The following is a 20,000-nucleotide window of genomic DNA, read 5'->3' on the forward strand; positions in this document are numbered from 1 at the left end:
AAAAGACAACGTTTACGTCAACTTTACCAGCCGTGCTTTGGCTTCCAACCTGTGTTTTGTTCCTTTGGTGAAGCGAGACCTACAAAACTTCGTATGACTTTCTTGTTATACAAAAACACATCAGACATGACACTGATGTGAATCTTTTAGTATTACAGTAACAACTTTGTGCTGGTGTGGGGTCGAGAACATCTATCTCTCCCAGCAAGCCGCTGCTTATCTAGCCCCCATAGCTCTCCTGTGGGCCTCTAGAGCAGTGACAACATAAACCTGGCCCTCATTTCAAGTCAGGTAACAGCGCGTGGCTGCCTGCCGCTGTGTTTGTGTTTCTGTAGCTTCACCAGGAAGCCCGCTTCTCTAGGACACACACGCACATACAGTATATGCACACAAAGATGCACACACACGCGCGCACACACACACACACACACACACACACACACACACACACACACACACACACACACACACACACACACACACAGACACAGACACACACACAGACACACACACAGACACACACACACACACACACACACACACACACACACGCACACACACACATACACAAACACACACACACACACACAGAAAAGTGTGTGTGTGTGCGCATAAACACTCTCACACAGACATGCACAAATACACACACATGCATGCTGGAACACTTACACACACAAACACACGTACACACGTGATCCGTCATCTCTGGAAGAAGAGCAAGAGATGAAAAAAGAAAGAGAGAAGGAAAGAAAGCAAGCAAATGGCCTTCAAACAAAGGGCTCAATGCCTCTGCGATGTTTGAGGTTCTGAGCGCCGTGGTGATGGTTGCTGGCGTGCCTAGTGGGGTCCTGTCATCATCGTTTCCGCTCATCTGGGCTCTCCAGAGGCAAAATATGGCCACCAACTCTGGCGCAGAGCTGGCTAGGATCCGGGTTGGGTTTGGAAGAGGTCCTGTCAGTGCTCTGTGCCAGCTCAAGGCAACGGCTTGCGCTACGGTTCAACCGCTGTCAACGCCTACGCTGTGGAGGAGGAAGGTGTTTGGAAGCGGCGCTCGGACAGGGTTTCCATCGTGGCCCCCCCGCCACCTCCTTCCCCTATTTGGACCTGTCCTCACGGCATGGTGGGGCAACAACTTCAACATGGAGGCCTCTGATTGGGTAGTGAAAAGGTCAATGGAGGGCCACTTCTAAAATGGTGTCTGAATTGAGGGCCAAAGTATATACTGTAAGTAAGGCCTGCTTGGAGAAGGCTCTGAGCCGCACATCTTAATGAAAGCCAGCACAGCTCACTCTTCCACAAAGGACCACAGTGTTCATCATGTCTGACTCACAATTGGTTTGAGTGTGTGTGTGTGTGTGTGTGTGTGTGTGTGTGTGTGTGTGTGTGTGTGTGTGTGTGTGTGTGTGTGTGTGTGTGTGTGTCTGTGTGTGTCTGTGTGTGTGTGTGTGTGTGTGTGTGTGTGTGTGTGTGTGTGTGTGTGTGTGTGCGTGTGTGTGAGAGAGAGAACTATCTCTGCACTAATGTGTCTGACCGTTGTGTCATTTTGTACGTGTGTGTGTGTGTGTGTGTGTGTGTGTGTGTGTGTGTGTGTGTGTGTGTGTGTGTGTGTGTGTGTGTGTGTGTGTGTGTGTGTGTGTGTGTGTGTGTGTGTGTGTGTGTGTGTGTGTTTATGGCAGCATAACTAATTATACATATCTCTGTCCATTAGTATGCTCAACAACACTTTGCCCATTTGCAGCAGTGCAGTTGGCTTTACCACTGGTGACAGAAAAAAATGATTTTTTGTGCCTTTTCCTCTGAGCAGTGTTTTGTTTTCGCAAAACGTCGTCTTAGATTTGCCGAAGTATTGAAGCGAAGCAGAAAGCTTTGGTCTCTCACTGTTTTCTCTGTTTACTCAGCGCTGTATCATTTTTCACGGCGGTTGCGCCTTGTCAGCCCGAGGAAATTTCACTAAAACCTATTTAGTCCCAGTTAGCGTCTCGCTTTTGAGTCACCACCGCGCTATACAATGGCTGAACGATTGCACTCATGGCCCCAGGGCAAGACACTGATAGGGCCCTCAATACTGTCTGCCAAGGTCATAATAGGGCCCCCCCACCACCAATACAGGAGGGTCCTGGGCCCTGGGGCAATTGCCCTGCTGCCCCCCCTATAACTCCGCCCCTGGCGCTATACAAATGTAGCCTTAAAAAACTTCTGAATTCTTTCAAAGTGGGTGAGACTGTGGACTCTTTCCATCATACAGTACGTCTCCGAGGGAGCTAACGTGGTAGAAAAATATGACAAAGATTAAAAATGATATTTATGTTAGAAATGTGTACTTGCATGTCCATCGACTAGCTTTTTTTATACTTTCATTGTTAGTAATTGAAGCCTGAAGCCTGCCGAGTTATTTTAAGGAGTTAGGCGGAAGATTTGTATCAGGATGCCTCTGGATTCATTTCCACCACGTTGTGGTGTGGTGTTTACCTTGGGCTTAGCGTTTGCGCTGTGTTGACCTCGCTCACCCTGATAGCAATGCTAATCTTCCCCTGGCGCTACCTGTTGTCTTTTCATTCACGCCGGTACAACTTCCACTGCCAACCTCCCATATTGCTGCCATGCGGGAAGCTTCATGCTTGACGATGTGCCAGGGAAGATTTATGGCAACCACTAAATTGCCTCAAGATGAGTGAATTGTTGTTAACCAATGAAATATAATCTCTGGATGTGGCCAGTTTGTGAACCCAAAAGTGGTATGTGGTGGCTATTTGGAAATATTTAGAAGCAATAATTCCAGGCACATTACACTCTCTTCCAGATAATTTTGTTCTTTTCTGTGTTACTGTACGTCTATGAAAAACCCCAAGCTGGTGAGCATCAGACTAATGTAGTTCAACTGTTATATCCATTCTCTTCTCTTATTCCTCTATCTCTATTCATTTATTTTATTATCTGTTTTCTCTCCTTTCTCTTCCTCTCTCATCTTTCTCTGTCTGCCCCTGTCTCTATGGCACTGTCTGCAGTTTGTCTGGGGCTGCTGTCATCTCCTCACCCCTCTCTGCATATAGTGTGCCCAAGGCTGCCTGTCTATCAGCTATCAGAGAGAGAGAGCGCGAGAGAGACAGAGAGAGAGAGAGAGAGAGAGAGAGAGAGAGAGAGAGAGAGAGAGTCTGTGTGTGTGTGTGTGTGTGTGTGTGTGTGTGTGTGTGTGTGTGTGTGTGTGTGTGTGTGTGTGTGTGTGTGTGTGTGTGTGTGTGTGTGTGTGTGTGTGTGTGTGTGTGTGTGTGTGTGTGTGTGCACGTGTGATCTCCTCACCCCTCTCCGAGTACTGTACCCTGGGGCACTGGCTGCCTATCAGTCCCAGAGGAGCTGCCCGGCCGTGGCCATGGCCGGCAATATGAACCGCTGCTTTGAAGTGCCAACATCATATAGGAAGAGTGGGGGAAATCCAGTGTCTGAAGTGTGTACTTCACTAGTTTTGGCGGGTAGTGATATCATGTGGCACATGTGGTGGTTGGACCGGAGTGGAATAGGTCCGGTTGCGGGCGGCGTTATCATTAAAACTGAGCTAAACATTTTTAAAGGGGGAGAACTTATCATGAGCAGGATATAGGAGAGAACTTTGTGGACCATACAGACTCTGCTTTAGGGGCTCCAAAGCATACAAATGTTTCCCCTCAAAACCTGTCCGCTGAGTGTGATTAAAATGCTGCATGGGCCATGTGCAGATAAAATGAATGGCATTCAAAGAGTGCCTTTCACCACTGCTTCTGTAGTCTGCTGCCACTGGCCAGAATCTTGTCTGCCTGTCAGTCGTGTCTGAATTTAGGCCTGTGAATAGCCTTTCCGTTGGAAATGCATCACAGCACATGCAGTGAAATGCATTTGGCCAGAGAAAAAAGGGGCAGGGTGGGTGCGCACTTCTGCAGAGATTTTGTTTCTGATTCATGGCCCGTCTGGTGTTTGATTTAAACGCACAGATAAAAACACATACTAAGGAATTGAAGCGTGATGTTCTGACAAATCTACAAACATTCTGAATCTGATTCGTATAATGTGTAAGACACATGTATATATACACCATGATGCCTTAGGTGGTAGGACATACTCGCCCACTCATAAACCTGTGCCCATTATGTATGACTTGCTTATTTGAAGAAGTCTTCAGAGATGCAGTTTAGAAATGTAATTTAAGGTGCACTGAGAAAGGAAAGAAGGGAGGTGGAGAGATAAAGGAGAGGTGAAAAGAGACAAGAGAAGGAAGGAGGGAGAGGAAGAAGGAGGATGGGAGGGAAGAGTGAGGTGTCTGATCTGGATTTGAGAGAACACGTGGAGGAGGTCTTTGAGAAAGTGAGAGGGGAGCCAAAAGAGAGGAAAAGAGAAAAAATACAGACAAGTGGGGGAAAGAAAAAAGAGGGCAAGTCTTTAAATAGAGACAAACCTTTTGAGAGAGAGAGAAAGACCTGACTAGACTAGAGGAGATTGAAAGACTAAGTAAGAGAAAGAAAGACTACAGGAGAGAGAGAGGCAAGGAGAGAGAGGGAGACGGGTTTGTGTGAGTGAGAGGGGAGCACCAGACTGAGAGAGGGAATGGGTGGGAAAATGAGTAATTAGGACTGAGGTATGTCCCCGGGTTAGCTACTCCAGCAAGCCATCCACCATCCACCTCCTCCATCTGGGACTGACTGGGACTCTCCTCCTTCACTTCCCTCTCTGAGAGCCTGGAGGTACAAGAGTAGAGTAGAGTCACGTCTTGTGGATCCAGGAACCTGGTCTTTCTCTTGTCCAGGCAGTCTAGCCTTTTGTAGTTACTGTTTTTAATCTAGTTACTAGTTAAGGGATGGTTACTTTGTCTAGTCTAATCTGGTTACTTTCTCTAGTCTAATCTGGTTAGATGTAATTACTTTTTCAAATCGAGTTAGTGTAGTCTTGTTACTTTCTCTAGTCTAGGCAGTCTAGTCTGGTGTAGTTACTGTCTTCAATCTAGTTACTAGTTAAGTGACTTTCTGTAGTGTGGTCTACTCTGGTTACTTTGTCTAGTCTTATCTGGTTAGATGTAATTACTTTTTCAAGTCTAGTTAGTGTAGTCCAGTTCTCTCTAGTCTAGTTATATTATTACGTTAGTGTAGTTACCCCTACTCTAGGTGGGCATGGTGCTGTGCCGTAGCAGGCTGCTGTTTCTCCTGGGCTGCCTGTGTGCCCATACTGGCATGTTGGCAGAGGGTGCCAACTTCTACCCTCATTATTGGTACCACAGAAGACACCACAGCTGCTTCAATTGCCTGCCCATGTACAATGGCTACAACGTGCCTTACCTGGGCTCAGGTGAGTGGCAGCATCTCATTGGCATCTGTTCATCTATCACCATGGACTTGTGTCAAATGTGAAGTGATATGGAAATTGACAAACTTGTGTAGTGGGTGGATTTTCATTTGGTTCTCTGTTCTCAACAGAGGCTCGAGCTTGTGTGTACCTTTGCATGCTTCTCTGACTCTGTCTGTCTGTCTGTCTGTCTGTCTGTCTGTCTGTCTGTCTGTCTGTCTGTCTGTCTGTCTGTCTGTCTGTCTGTCTGTCTCTCTCTCTCTCTCTCTCTCTCTCTCTCTCTCTCTCTCTGTTTGTGTTTGTTTGTGGGTGTGTGAGATCAGATGTACAATTACAATTTGTGTAGTAATGTTGACACGATTTGTTGTGAGGCGTTCAGCGTGTTGCACGTTAAGGATGCTACTTGCACATGTGTGGGTGTATAATTCAGACCCTAATGACGGTGGCTTCCTAAAACCCATCAACCTCATTAGTCAGTATGCTGAACTGTTATTTAGGGACGCTGTTTATTTTCTTCATTTGTTTCCAATAAGTGGTCTCCTTTCGTGTCCTTCCAGCCTTATTTCCTGGGTCAAATTGAAGTGATTTGAATGAAGTGTGCTCTCTAACTTATTTCGAGCAGCGCTAATCAGTACCAGACGCACAGTGACAAATCAAGTCCAACCGCCACTTTGTGTGTGTGTGTGTGTGTGTGTGTGTGTGTGTGTGTGTGTGTGTGTGTGTGTGTGTGTGTGTGTGTGTGTGTGTGTGTGTGTGTGTGTGTGTGTGTGTGTGTGTGTGTGTGTGTGTGTGTGTGTACGTAAAGTGTGTGTGTCCATATGTGTGTACAGTGTGTGTATGTCTGTATACTGTGTGTGTGTGTGTGTGTCTGCACACTCGTGTTTATGCATACATGCGTGTATATGTGTTTTTATGTGTGTGTCTACATTTTAGAGGGGTTTCGGGGAAATGGTAAAGCAAACAAATGAATGTTACTGGGCTGGAAAGTGAGCTGAGCTCCTGTGGACTGCCAACCTATTCTGCTAGACACACACAAAACACCTTCAACAGGGGCTAGCAATATTTATCTGCTTTCACAATGGAATTCTCTTTTCTGAGTGGCTGATGTGGTGACCATTAATTCTGTGGATCCAGTCAAGCGTCAAGCGTGTGTGTATGTTAGCCACGCATAGAATCTTCATTTGGAATCTACGGAAAATTAAATAATCTCAACGTTGGCATTTCAAACGAAGATTCTAGGCAAGGCTAACGCATCTATCTGCACTAGATTCTGGTGCAGTGTGCATGGTCTTACAACTTTACAGGTAGTAGTAGATTCAAAAATATGGGATAGCGGCTTTCGAGGTCGGCCAGTTCGCACGTCGCCGGAGTGAGCCACCACCTCGACATTAACTTAGTGGAACCGCTCACCTTGTCAGCTGTTATCCCTTGTATGTGTGTGTGTGTGTGTGTGTGTGTGTGTGTGTGTGTGTGTGTGTGTGTGTGTGTGTGTGTGTGTGTGTGTGTGTGTGTGTGTGTGTGTGTGTGTGTGTGTGTGTGTGTGTGTGTGTGTGTGTGTGTGTGCGCGCAACTGAGTATGTGCTGTCTGTGTGTCACAGCCAGACTGAGTATCTGAATGAATGTTGTGTGTGTGACAGACAGACAGACAGACAGACAGACAGACAGACAGACAGACAGACAGACAGATAGACAGACAGATAGATAGACAGACAGACAGACAGACAGACAGACAGACAGATAGACAGACAGACCCATTGGAAAAGCTGATTTCCTGTTTGAGATCAATATGTGTAGATGAAACACTCAGATAGAAGAGTGATAAAAGTAGATAAAAGTCCAGCTGCTAACAAAGAAAGAAGAAAGCCCCATTGGGAAACTCCAACTCCCATTGTTATTGTGTCGCAGCACGCCACAGCACACAAGTGAACACTCTGCACTGCACACTGCACACAACGAAATTGCATTTATGCCTCACCCGTGCAAGGGGGCAGCCCTCAGTGGCGCCCCATGGGGAGCAGTGCGGTGGGACGGTACCATGCTCAGGGTACCTCAGTCATGGAGGAGGATGGGGGACAGCACTGGTTGATTACTCCCCCCACCAACCTGGCAGGTCGGGAGTCGAACCGGCAACCTCTGGGATGCAAGTCTGACGCCCTAACCGATTACCCATAACTTCTGAGAGAGAGAGAGAGAGAGAGAGAGAGAGAGAGAGAGAGAGAGAGAGAGAGAGAGAGAGAGAGAGAGAGAGAGAGAGAGAGAGAGAGAGAGAGAGAGAGAGAGAGAGAGAGAGAGAGAGAGAGAGAGAGAGAGAGAGAGAGAGAGAGAGAGAGAGAGAGAGAGAGAGAGAGAGAGAGAGATAGAGAGAGAGAGAGAGAGAGAGAGAGATTCTGAATGTGTAGGCGTGTCTACTTTCTGTACTATATATCTTTGTGTCCTTGTGACGTATGTCTTTCACACAGATGAACCAATTCGTACAGCATTTGTCATCCACTACTACAAATAGACCCTTTCTGGATTCCGACTATGTTCTTGAAAGAATAAACAGATTAATCTGTGTAGATTGATGAACGAATAGAGTCAAAGAGAGTGTATGTTTGCCTATTGCTGAGCGAAGGCATGAGAACTTACTTACTCATGGCTTACTCTTTGTCAGAGATTGTCGTCTCTGGCATAGTTTTCTTACGGTTATAAAAAAAAAGTCTATTTGGGTTGCCACTCGCCGCTCCTGACTGTTGTTGTAATGGATCTGGCTGTAAAAGCGTGTCTGAGTGGCGAGCGAGGAGTAGGGGGATCGGTGCCCGCTGGTGTGTTCCCCTTGGAGCGAGCTCTGGCTTACCTTGGCACAAGGAGCTGGGACCCTGAGCTCTGCATGGGCTCTTGTTTGAAGAGAAAGCTACGTATGCAGACTACCCTGCTCTGACCAAAAAAGAAAGAAAGAAAGAAAGAAGGAAGGAAAAGAAAGAAAGAAAGAAGGAAGGAAAAGAAAGAAAGAAAGAAAAAAGTTTCAAAAAAAGAGAAAAGAGCGCTCACAGAAAAATACGATTCTGGTGACAAATTGGTTATTTTAGGAACACTTGAGCCCTTGAGATGTCTCACTGAGATACTGGCTTGGTCATGTCCACATGTGTCTCACACACAAACTGCGTCTCATTATTTATTTATATTACCACCATGTCCAAAAAGCAAACGCGTTTCGGCTAACAAGCCTTCATCAGTGCAGAGCTTACAGTCAGGAAACAACAGTGCACCAAGCCTGTCAGTTGTCACTGCCTGTGACCCTTTAAAGAAACACTGTGCAAAACAGTTTGCCACCTTTGCCAGAGTGTTTTACGGCCAATTACACCAGTTAAGTCCATACTCTTTATTATTTTTAACAACATTATGGACCTTTGAAATGTGTATCTATCACCTATAGGCTATGCAGGCTATGCAAACCTTGTCTGAGGTTTGAGGTCAGACCACCCACACCTTGCAAATGCAAATAAGTACACCACAGCATTGCCCACATTCTCATTAAAATGACATGGGGGTACTAGCATAGCACACTAGCAAGCATCGTGTCAGTGCCAGCTAAGCTGCTGTTTGTGATGTTACAACTTGTTACAAACGTTCAAGTTACACCTCTAATGTGTAAAGCCAAAAAGACATCACTTCTGATTTCCATCTGCTGTCATTGTACATGACCCTTGTCTGGCTTTGTGAATGCTTTCCCTTTTTGGAAGCCTTGAATTTGTATTCAATCGTTTTCTTTACCAGAGATCCGCTCAACTTTTAAATGTGAGGAGCAATTACAAAGATTTGGAATATTCAACTTCCAATTACCAAATTAGTTTAGTTCTATCTCATTACCTCATTATTAGTCCAACTTCTCTGCTGCGTTTCGGCTTCTAAAACGGAACAGAATCCCAATGGAATGGAAGAGGTGAATTTCGGCAGCAATACAGTTAAGTCAGGCACCACTGTCCCCCCAGTCAGCTGCTTACCGTTGCCAACAACAAGGAGATGAGAGTGGACCCTGGACATGTTACCAGGTGTACTGTATCCTTACACCCTGGCTGGGGCATGCTGTGCTTGTGCTCTACTGGCCTGCATGATGTCAACATGGCATGGAAACAAGGCTTGTGTTGGACTATGAGAAGGTTTACTGTGTAAACAAGGCAGACACTGTCTGGTCACATGAACTGTCCAAGGCTGGGCATGGAGGTACAGTAGGGGGATACAGCAGCGTAAGCGTAACATCACATGGACACCTGAAACACAAGACTGGGGAAATAGTGCGCTCACCCTGACTGGCACCAGACACCAGACGTATGAGGACAACAGTCTGTCACCTTTGGGCTGCTTTCCATTCAGGGTGCTACTTTGTTTTCCAGATGCATACTGTACATAGCTGGCTGTCAGATATACTGGAGCGTCTAACCTGAGTGTACCTCACAATTTAAACAACATACTTGGGATGTCTGCTTGTTGTGAATGTATGCTTGTGTGGGTGCCGGGTCGAGTGAGCATGTGTGTGTGTGTGTGTGTGTGTGTGTGTGTGTGTGTGTGTGTGTGTGTGTGTGTGTGTGTGTGTGTGTGTGTGTGTGTGTGTGTGTGTGTGTGTGTGTGTGTGTGTGTGTTTGTGTGTGTGTGTGTGTGTGTGTGTGTGTGTGTGTTTGTGTGTGTGTGTGTGAGAGAGAGAGAGAAAGAGCGAGAGAGAGCTGGGGGGGTTAATGTGTGCGTTTGCTTGTGCGTGCTGTGCGTGCATGTGTTTGTGTGTACATGCTTACACGTTTTGTTTTGCATGCTTACGTGCTTTCCCGCTTACGTGTGTGTTTGTGCTGTGTAGGTCACTGTTTGATCAGGTGTGGGTCCCGCTCCCGGTCACAGGCAGCAACATTGTCAGTATTTCACCTCCAGGCAGGCTGAGGCTGCCCCCTCATAAGGCCAGGCCACACACTCCTGCCCCCTAAACGGCCATAACTCCTCCTGATTGCCTCTCCTCCACCTCCTCCTCCCCTCCCAGGGACCTGGAAGCTTCCCCTTCCCCTGAGAAGGGCAGTTCAGAGGTGCATTTCTCCTAAGTGTAGTTGCTAACTATGTTTGCAACTTTGTTGGTTGCAATGCAATTTCCCATTGGCAACTACCCTAACTTGCTAACTGCTAACAACTACACTTTTGAGAAATGCACCCCAGTGCAGTAGGGGGGAGCACATGTGGTGCTATCTCCCCCTGAAGAAGAATGCTCCAAATAGCCCACATTTTTTGGCCCCTGAGGAAGGAGCCTTTGAACCTGGTGCTATTCAGACCAGGCTCCGGAGAGCCGTAACTCACTAGAACTCACTATCTGGACTGGCAGCCTCAGGCCTGCTGCATGCCCTCAGGAGAACCCACATAATGCTCTCTCTCTCTCTCTCTCTCTCTCTCTCTCTCTCTCTCTCTCTCTCTCTCTCTCTCTCTCTCTCTCTCCCCCTCTCTCTCTCTCTCTCGCTCTCTCTCTCTCTCTCTCTCTCTCTCTCTCTCTCTCTCTCTTGAGAGGTTGAATTACAAAAGCTGCTTTCTCCACATGTTCGGGTCCTGTCTCAATATCTCTGTCTGTCTGTCTATCTGTCTGTCTCTATCTGTTTCTCTCTCTCTCTCTCTCTCTATCTCTCTCTTATCCCTGTCCCTTTCCTTTTCCTTCTTATCTATATCCTTTAAATCTTCCTCTTTCCTTTGTCCCTCACTTGCCCTTCCCCCTTTCCTCTCCTTCCTTTTACCTGCTTGTGATATTGCTGACGTGTAAAAACGCCAGTGAAAGTCAATGATCCCCCTTCTCCTATTGTTACGTCTTCACCTTTTTTTCTGCTGTTTTACTTTTGGAGTGGAATTTTGTTTTCTGGGCATTGACCACCATCTTTCACTTTACACACTGCTGAACCTGGACCAGAACGTGACACTTACTGTATTTTCTTTCGACTTCACTCTCTCTCTCTCTCTTCATCCATTGCTCCTGTCCCTTCCTTCCAGCCTTCTGTCCTCTCCCCAATCTCATATTTGACCCAGAGGATGAGTAGTGCAGAGTGGCTGGCCCAGAGGATGAGTAGTGCAGAGTGGCTGGCCCAGAGGATGACGTTTGGTTGCTTTTGTAGTGCCTCCAAGACCCCTATTGCTCTCTGTGGCTCCCAGCATGCAGAGTGCAGAGACACACGTATCTCTCTCTCTCTCTCTCTCTCTCTCTCTCTCTCTCTCTCTCTCTCTCTCTCTCTCTCTCTCTCTCTCTCTGTCTGTCTGTCTGTCTGTCTGTCTGTCTGTCTGTCTGTCTGTCTGTCTGTCGATCTGTCTCTCTCTCGCTTGTATTCACTATTGCATACATACAGTCGGTCCCCCTACAATGCACACCCTTTACCGAGGTAATGCCACGTCATCCACCTCGGTACGTACCGGGCCTAGCTGCAGTGTACCCAAACAACCGCCGGGTGGCACTTGGGAGCGCTCGCTCAATACCCATTCACTCAGACGCACACACGGGCGCGCACACATACACATACACATACACATACACATACACACACACACTCTCTCTCTTTCTCTCTCTCACTCTCTCTCTCTTGTTCATATCAGATAACCATAGCACAGAGTGGTGAAGAAGCGCAAATGTGTTGGCAACATTTATTACCATATGGAATATTTTAGACAATGTTGACGGCATATTAATATGCTCATATTCACCAGCACGCACCGATTCAGCGGATAACGACATGCCTAATTAAATTGTGTGAGAACACCTCTAGGAAGTAAGAAGAGTCATAAAAAGAATAAATAGCCTAATGAATTTCTTTTCTTTTTTTATGATGATCGGATGAATTGCTATTAATGTGCAAGCTCTAGCCTATGTGTAGACGTAAATTGAAGCCACAAGCCCCGATACCGATTCTCGCATCGCAAGATTTGAAACGTCTAATATTGCAACTTCAAACTTGTTATCTGGATGTGGATACTTTTTTCATTTCGTAAAAATTATGGAGAGTGCAATAGGGGGCCTAAACCTCACTGCAGTAACCTACAGCGCCGCGTTTGAGTGTTTAAGCGTTGGCTATTTATCTTACATCGCCAACAGCTGGGGCGATAACCTAACCTACACTTCCGTAATCAATGCTTAATTTGTAAATCACAAGGTACCGGAACGCAAAAAACATATGACATCACAGCGACGGTGAGTTGGACAGAGGTCCCGGAACGCACAGAAAAACTATAATTACGCAAACGAATACAAAAGGGAAAAAAACAGATGCAATTCCCTGCATTTGAACGACATTGAGTCCCATGTCAGCTCATATCCATACGTTTGTTTCTTAATACAAGGGACGGTTGGCAATCCAATGCCTATTTTAAACAACAGCCATAGCATAGGCTATTAAATGCTGTAATGACAACAACCAATATTTTTTGTTTGATCGCTAACTTTATGCTTAGTAGTTTCGTGCAGTGCATGGAAATTATGCTTTCCCCATGAGGTGAAAGGACAGTGCATGGCTGTCCAATTCCCGTATTCACACAACGTTGGCATAGGCCTATTAAACGTTAAATCCTCGCTTTGTTGGCGACTTTGTTGCATATGATTTGGCTGATCCGCATGTGCTGTTGCGATATGCCTCTTCACTGTTTCGAGAGCTCGCGCACTGATGGTAAGCGAGCTGCGATTTTCAGGGCTCGCGCACTGATGGTAAGCGAGCGGCGATTTTCCCGGTAGAGTTGGCTTTTCACACTGACTGTCTGCTCGCGCTGCGGTCCGGTTGAAAATCCCTCCGACCAATGTTTTATTTGGAGTGTGTAGGCCCTTTTTGAATGAAATATCACATTGTCTTTGCTGTTTTCGTGCTCAAATTGACTTGTAAGCAACTGGCGGGTCTTGGGAGAGAAGATAACGCGCGGGCACACATGCTGAGCGCTCGCCAGCCGAGGAAGATCTCATCCTCTCACCCAGGCTGTCTTTTTCGCTAGGCAACATGACTGATCAATGCACCAAACGCAGCCCAGGTGCCACTAGAAATTAGTATGTCCAAAACCTTGTGTGCCGACCAAAATTTTTAAACAATGTTTGGCACAGCCAGTGTCGTGCCGAAAAGCGAGTCCCTGCCAGAACAAGAGTGCCCTCATTGAAACCAATGTCATTTTTTGAGAGAAAAATATACTCATTTTTGCAGAATGAATTACATAATATATGAACTAAAATATGCTTATGAAATATTACTCGTCCTCCACTTAATATGAGCTATTTGACTGAAACTGCAACTTTTGTTATGACAATTAGGCTATTCGATTCCTTTATGGAAATAATAGCCTAGAACAACTGAAATTGTAACCAGCTCTTTGTAGCCTAATTCTTCCAGAAGGAATGCAGATGCTTTATGGATATGCTTTCCATCCATGCACTCTCCGTGCAGGGGTGGTGGAAAGACACCAAACGTGCCATCACCACCCCCCCGGACCCACGAAACCCACTGCGCTCCGAAGTTGAATTCCTTTTACTACTTTATTGCTATGTGTGCATAAAGCGCATGTTCGATTTGCTGTAATAGGCTACGACCAGTAGCCTCGACGTGTCTGTCTTTTCTTTTCCTTCTTTCAATATTTAGTAGGCTAACATATGTTTAAGCCTAAAAATATAATAAATAAATAGAAATAATTTGGTATCCATGTCTGGTTAGCGTCTGGGCATTTGTGGTCTTTACCTGGTTCTCCGCACCATCTTATGACAATGTTGAACAATGTTGAACAAAAAAAACGGATGCACACACGTCATACTCTTTTATTACCTCATATTGTTTTTATTGTAGGCCTATTGATTTTTAATTCTGTGTATAGACAAATAAACGTAGGCTAAACTTGACATTTCAGTAAGAGTGTACATTTATTTTACAAGTATACAGAGTTTTAGTAGACAATGCCTACACAGCAGCCTTTACAAGTTGCCTAATGTAGGCTACACTGCAGATAAAGACAGCAGAAAACATCCTTTCTGCCCGGCTTAACCAGAATTGCGTTCCGTCCCTTTCGCTGTGTGTGTGTGTGTGTGTGTGTGTGTGTGTGTGTGTGTGTGCGTGTGTGTGTGTGTGCGTGCGTGCGCGCGCGCGCGCGCGCGCTCGTGAAAAAAAAAACTCTTGGCCGCAAACTGTTAAACTCACAGGGCTTGGAGGGGTGCTTACATAAATTTCAACTGACTACAGTCTTCAACTGTGTGACGCTATGAATGTTTGTCTGTGGGGGAGGGGGTGATTAAACCCCTACACGCACACAAAAGAGCTCGTGGTGTGACAGGTTATCCAGCCTCCGAAGAAGGAGTCATAGTTCACAAGTGTCCACAAGCACTAATAATAATAATAATATTTTTTTTTAAAAAACGTCTTTTTATTTAATTTAATTTAATTGTAGGTAGGCCTATGCAAACTGGATTGGGAGATGGTGAATGAAAGACAGAAAAAAGTCGAGTTTAAATTCACATGGTGGTCTTGTTTAGGGCTCACACTTGTGTTATTATCAAATGCCCTATCAAATGCCCAATGCTAAATAAAACGTGCAATTTGCTGATTGTATTTCTACTACTACTAAAACTGGGGGATGGACAAGCACGGAAGCACAAACACAGGCAGACGCCTGGAGGGGCGCTTACATAGATGTCAACTAACTACAGTCTTCAACTGTGTGACGGAGTGAATGTTTGTCTGTGGGGGAGGGGGTGATTAAACCCCCACACGCACACAAAAGAGCTCTCTCTCTCTCCAACAACACAAGAGGGAGTATTCGCATTGGACGCACTTGTTTAGTCCCTCACAATGTGTAGGGCCTATGCTTGGTTGCCATATTAAAATCAGGTTTTAAGAAGAGCACACACAATCGAATCGAAAGTAGCCTATAGCCAAATATTTTAATTAAATTCGGGCGGTTGGTTGAATCATTCAACTAGCCTAATTAAAAATAGCCTATATAGTAGCCTATATAGGCTTACCACCAACAACAATTATGAAATAATGAAAACAAATTATACTATGTAGCCGCCTTAACAATAGAAGTAATTAGGCCTATTAATGAATTCGTTTGCCAAAAAATAGGCCTAAGCAAAAAAAAAAAAAAAGAATTTCACACTTATCTTAACACTTATCATACTGTCACAGGTGGGGGGTGCGCGTTTGACAGCGGCACCCCCACTTAATACCAACTACCCCGAGGAGCATTGTACACATCAGGAAACACCAAGACAACAAAGTCATTTAAATCAAGTATTTATTTTCTATTTGGAGACATAGTTCTGTATGCATGTGTGTGTGTGTGTGTGGATGTGTAACCAGTTCTCTGTCCGCGGGGTCCAATGGTCCAATGTCTCTGATCAGCACCTCAAACCTCTCACTCGGTCCGTGCGCATCGTAGCCTCCGACAGGTTGGGCGGGGCCACCTGGCTCGTCTGGGCACGCGGAGGCGGATCAGCTGGTGGAGATAGGAGAAGGGTAAACAGGCTTCCAGTCTCTGAATTCGTATGAATAACGCACAGGGGGATGCTAACTCCCATCACCAATTGTGAATAAAATATGCCTACACAGCACGAGTAACTAAGCTACTTATTTAAAGGCAACCAACACAGCACACATAAAACGATGGTGTAGGGGTGGCCATCCTCGCTGCGCAAAAAGTCTTTTCCGATCGTGCATTCGCTGGGTCCGGGAGTGAGAGAGTGAGTGAGTGACAGACAGAGCGGGCCAGGGGCAGCGCACACAGCGGGGAGGAGGCTTCAAGGTGAAGGCTATGGTGACCAGGCGTGGCACTTAACTTCGGTGGAAAGCGTCCTCCACCACCAGCTTTCCAACGCAACCTCTTCGTGACTCTGGCCGCAAACCTCGTTCAGGCAATATGCCGTCCGCGCCATTCGTAGTCGTCTGTTGCTTGTGTCGTCCAAAGGACCGAACGCGTGCCCTCCTGGCCCCATCCGGATACCGGCGTGCAGCTCACCCCCCTCCCAAGGCTGCCCCCCGGCCGCGGTAGTCTCTCCGACCCTTCTCTTGTGCGGTAGCTGTGCGTCTCGTCCTCCTCCGGATCCTCCTCGCCATCTTGCCACCTGCATTCAAAAAGCCCATACCCACCCCGTACACCCAATCACCTTTCTCCCTCTTCCCATAGGCACCTGCAAACATTTGCAATCAGTGAGAATAACAGTTAGTCCAAGTTTGTCACCCCCGTGACAATACGACTGCTGTGTTTTTTTTTTTTTTTTTAAAGGCAGTGCACAGCCTTTTGTGACACGTCGTGGTGTGACAGGTTATCCAGCCTCCAAAGAAGCGGTCATAAGTGTTCACAATCCGTTCCTGGCATGAATGCAGAATAATAAAAACAAAACACCGTCGACTGGCGGTCTTGTTTAGGGCTCGCGCGTGTGTTATTATCAAATGCCCACTGTTACGTGCAACACAATGTCGTCGCCAAATTTAAAATTCGATCTCTCTCATGCTGGCGTTACGGGACACACTTAATTACAATGGTGTTCCTGTCTGATTGAGTCGGTTTTAATTGTCTTTACCGGTTCAAATTGTAGTAGGTATGCAAACTCTGTATCCTGAGGATACCCGTTCCTGGCTTGAATAGTGCTGAAATAAGTTAGAGACGGATTGGGAGACGGTGAATGCAAGACAGAAAAAAAGTCGAGTTTAAATTCACATTGTGGTCTTGTTTAGGGCTCACACTTGTGTTATTATCAAATGCCCTATCAAATGCCCAATGCTAAATAAAACATGCAATTTGCTGACTGTATTTCTACTACTACTAAAACTGGGGGACGGGCAAGGACGGAAGCACAAACAGACCACAGACACAGGCAGACGCTGCTCTGCAAAAGCGGTGCTATACTGCCCCCCGCATTCCGAATGGCCACAGGGTGTAATGATCACGGTACGCTGCCGCGGCCCGGCACGGTAATGAGCAGATTGAAGTTACACCATCTGTACACACACACAGGCACTGAGGAACGTATGTCATCATCCAGCTTTTGGCTGAGGCAGAAGGACATGAAAAATGACTTTTAGTGCCGAAAACGACAGCCGATCTATCTTTCGATCAGTCGATCTGTCTTTCTCTGTGGCTTTGCAAAGCTCTTTTCACCCTTTCCCATATTGCACATTCAGTTTGCAAACTCACTCAGCCATTTGTCGACCCTTACGTTAGTGTCCTACTGTGCTGTAATGAGTTACGCTCCTCCATGATTTAATTCCATCCCTCCAACCCAACGTTCCACCCACCCGCCCACCCCATTGCTGCTGCTGTGGCGGATACCCACAGACCCCTGCTGCCCATGCAGTGCCAACAATACCCTCGCCACACACACGCACGCACGCACGCACACAGGAGTGTACGCACGCAGCCACGTGCACGCACGCAGGCAGGCATGCACACACGCATGCAATCACAAATGCAAGCACACACAGTCGTTCAATGCAAGCTCACACACACGCACACAGACACACACACACACACACATACTCATACCATATTCCCCCAGGCCCCCTTGGCAGCTGCCTCTCACCCCAAAGAGCTGAGAAGGCAGATTCTCCATCGCCATCCATGCTGAGCAGACCAGGCCACCAGACCACCAGACCCAGCATCCCTTCCCCTCCCTGGCTTTTTAAATTCCTTCTCTTTTTTGGGTTTCAGGTTTTTTTCCTCTCCTTCTTCATTTCGGGTTCTGTGCTTTTTTTTCTTCCCCTGAAACCAACATTTAATTTCCAGGCAATGGTTTTTAATCGGCTCCATGCTGCAGTATTATTAGGCGAGTAAGTGAGCAAATGAATGACTGAGCGAGCCTTGGCTCTGGCACAATGGCAATATTCAGAGGCGGCGCGGCCGGCGAGTGTATACAGTATATTTATTATTACCGAGGGCTATTAAATTTGTCTCCAAGCACTCCATACAACACAGTCGCAGACACACAAAGACACACACACTCACGCAAGCACACTCACGCACGCACACTCACACACACGCACGCACAGGCACGCACAGGCACGCACACGCACGCACACGCACACGCACGCACGCACACGTACGCACCCGCCAACAAACTTTTCTGTCTGGGGACATGTCTCTGTCTTTTACATGTTCCCCTTTTTGTTAAGTGCTCCATGGAACCCCAATCGGGGAGTTTATCTGCCCCCAGTTGCTTTTGTCCTAGCAACGGGACCCACTAAATACACAAACTCACAAACTCACACACACACACACACACACACACACACACACACACACACACACACACACACACACACACACACACACACACACACACACACACACACACACACACAGCAGCAGTGTTGATGGTGGCAGGCGACACTATCCTCAGATCTCCATGGGAGGCTGCATTGAGAGCCATAAACCAATCAGCACTCTGTTGACCCTCCAATGAGCCGTGACCAAACGGCCAGCGTCATGCTATTTGGGCTGCATGCCCAGCTAGCTCTCGCGCTCGTACTGTACTGTACACAGGAACTGGTGCTATATATACACCGTCGCTATAGCGCTAAAGGGTCATAGGTTTGACTCCCATGGAGAGGAATGAGTGATGTCTCGTGTTTGTCGTCATGGTGGTTTAACAGTGAGACGTGAGCAGATGACCATCGTCCTTCTTGAGCCATGGTACACAGTGGCAGTCACTTAGTTAGTCAGCCAGCCAGCGTCAAAGGGTCATGGGTTCGACTCCCATGGAGAGGAATGAGTGCTGTCTTGTGTTTGTCGTCATGGTGGTTTAACAATGAGCTGTGACCAGATGAGCGGCGTCCTTCTTGTGCCATGGTACACAGTGGTAGCCGTTTAGTTAGCTATAGCGGTGAGGCTTATGGGTTCGACTCCCATGGAGAGGATTGAGTGATGTCTTGTGTTTGTCGTCATGGTGGTTTAACAGTGAGACATGAGCAGATGACCATCGTCCTTCTTGTGCCATGGTACACAGTGGCAGTCACTTAGTTAGTCAGCAGTGTTGCCAGATTGTAAGGTTTCCTGCCCAACTGGGCTGCATAGGATGACCGTCAGCGAGTAAAAAAAAGACTTGGGCGGAATGTAGTGCCTCCAAGCAGTTTTTGGGCTGGAAATCCTGAGGCATATCTGGCAACCCTGTTAGCCAGCCAGCGCCAAAGGGTCATGGGATGGGTTCCCATGGAGAGGACGGAGTGATGGCTTGTGTTTGTCTTCATGGTGGTTTACAGTAAGCCCTTTTAGATGGACACGGCTGATAAAAGAGGAAGAGGAGGAGGAAGAGGAGTGAATATAGAGGAGCACTTACTTCATTTTCCACTCTGTTTGTAATCACTGTGTGTGTGTGTATGTGTGTGTGATGAGAGGATGGCTTGTTTGATCTCAGAGGAACACAAGCGGATTTAAGGAAGTTCCCACAAGATGGGATGTGGGGACGCGATACTGTAATTTGCGGTGCTGCCCGTCCTAGTGCACGCCAACTCTCGTTTCCCCAACTCTCTTTCCCCCAACTCTGCCCCCTCTTTCATTCTATTAATTTACTCTATCACTCACTTATTCTGTTTCCATCAATGACACAAGCTTATTTTGAATCGCTTAAATAGAATGATTTGTTTCCTTTACTGATGTTGTAATAGGTTTGAAATGGGTTTTTGAAAGTCAAAATCTTTCTTGCTCTTTTTCGTTCAGCCACTTATCCTCACTAAGTCAGTCTCTTGAATTCTTAT

The 20,000-nt window shown here is 46.6% G+C and overlaps 1 protein-coding gene across 2 annotated transcripts in view; it reads left to right on the plus strand.

The window, feature by feature from the left end:
- Positions 1–20,000, plus strand: part of megf6b (multiple EGF-like-domains 6b) — a 167,878-nt gene that overhangs the window by 91,113 nt on the left and 56,765 nt on the right. The window contains exon 1 of one of the 2 annotated variants that reach the window (XM_063215722.1): positions 4,474–5,307. The exons of the other annotated variant lie outside the window; for it this stretch is intronic. Within the exon in view, the coding sequence (XP_063071792.1) occupies positions 5,133–5,307 (175 nt within the window). The 5' untranslated portion in view covers positions 4,474–5,132. Of the gene's footprint in view, positions 1–4,473; positions 5,308–20,000 lie in introns of those variants that run through there. 2 annotated transcript variants of the gene reach the window in all.

Source organism: Engraulis encrasicolus, chromosome 14 (genome assembly GCF_034702125.1).
Source record: "Engraulis encrasicolus isolate BLACKSEA-1 chromosome 14, IST_EnEncr_1.0, whole genome shotgun sequence".
Classification (NCBI taxonomy): domain Eukaryota; kingdom Metazoa; phylum Chordata; class Actinopteri; order Clupeiformes; family Engraulidae; genus Engraulis; species Engraulis encrasicolus.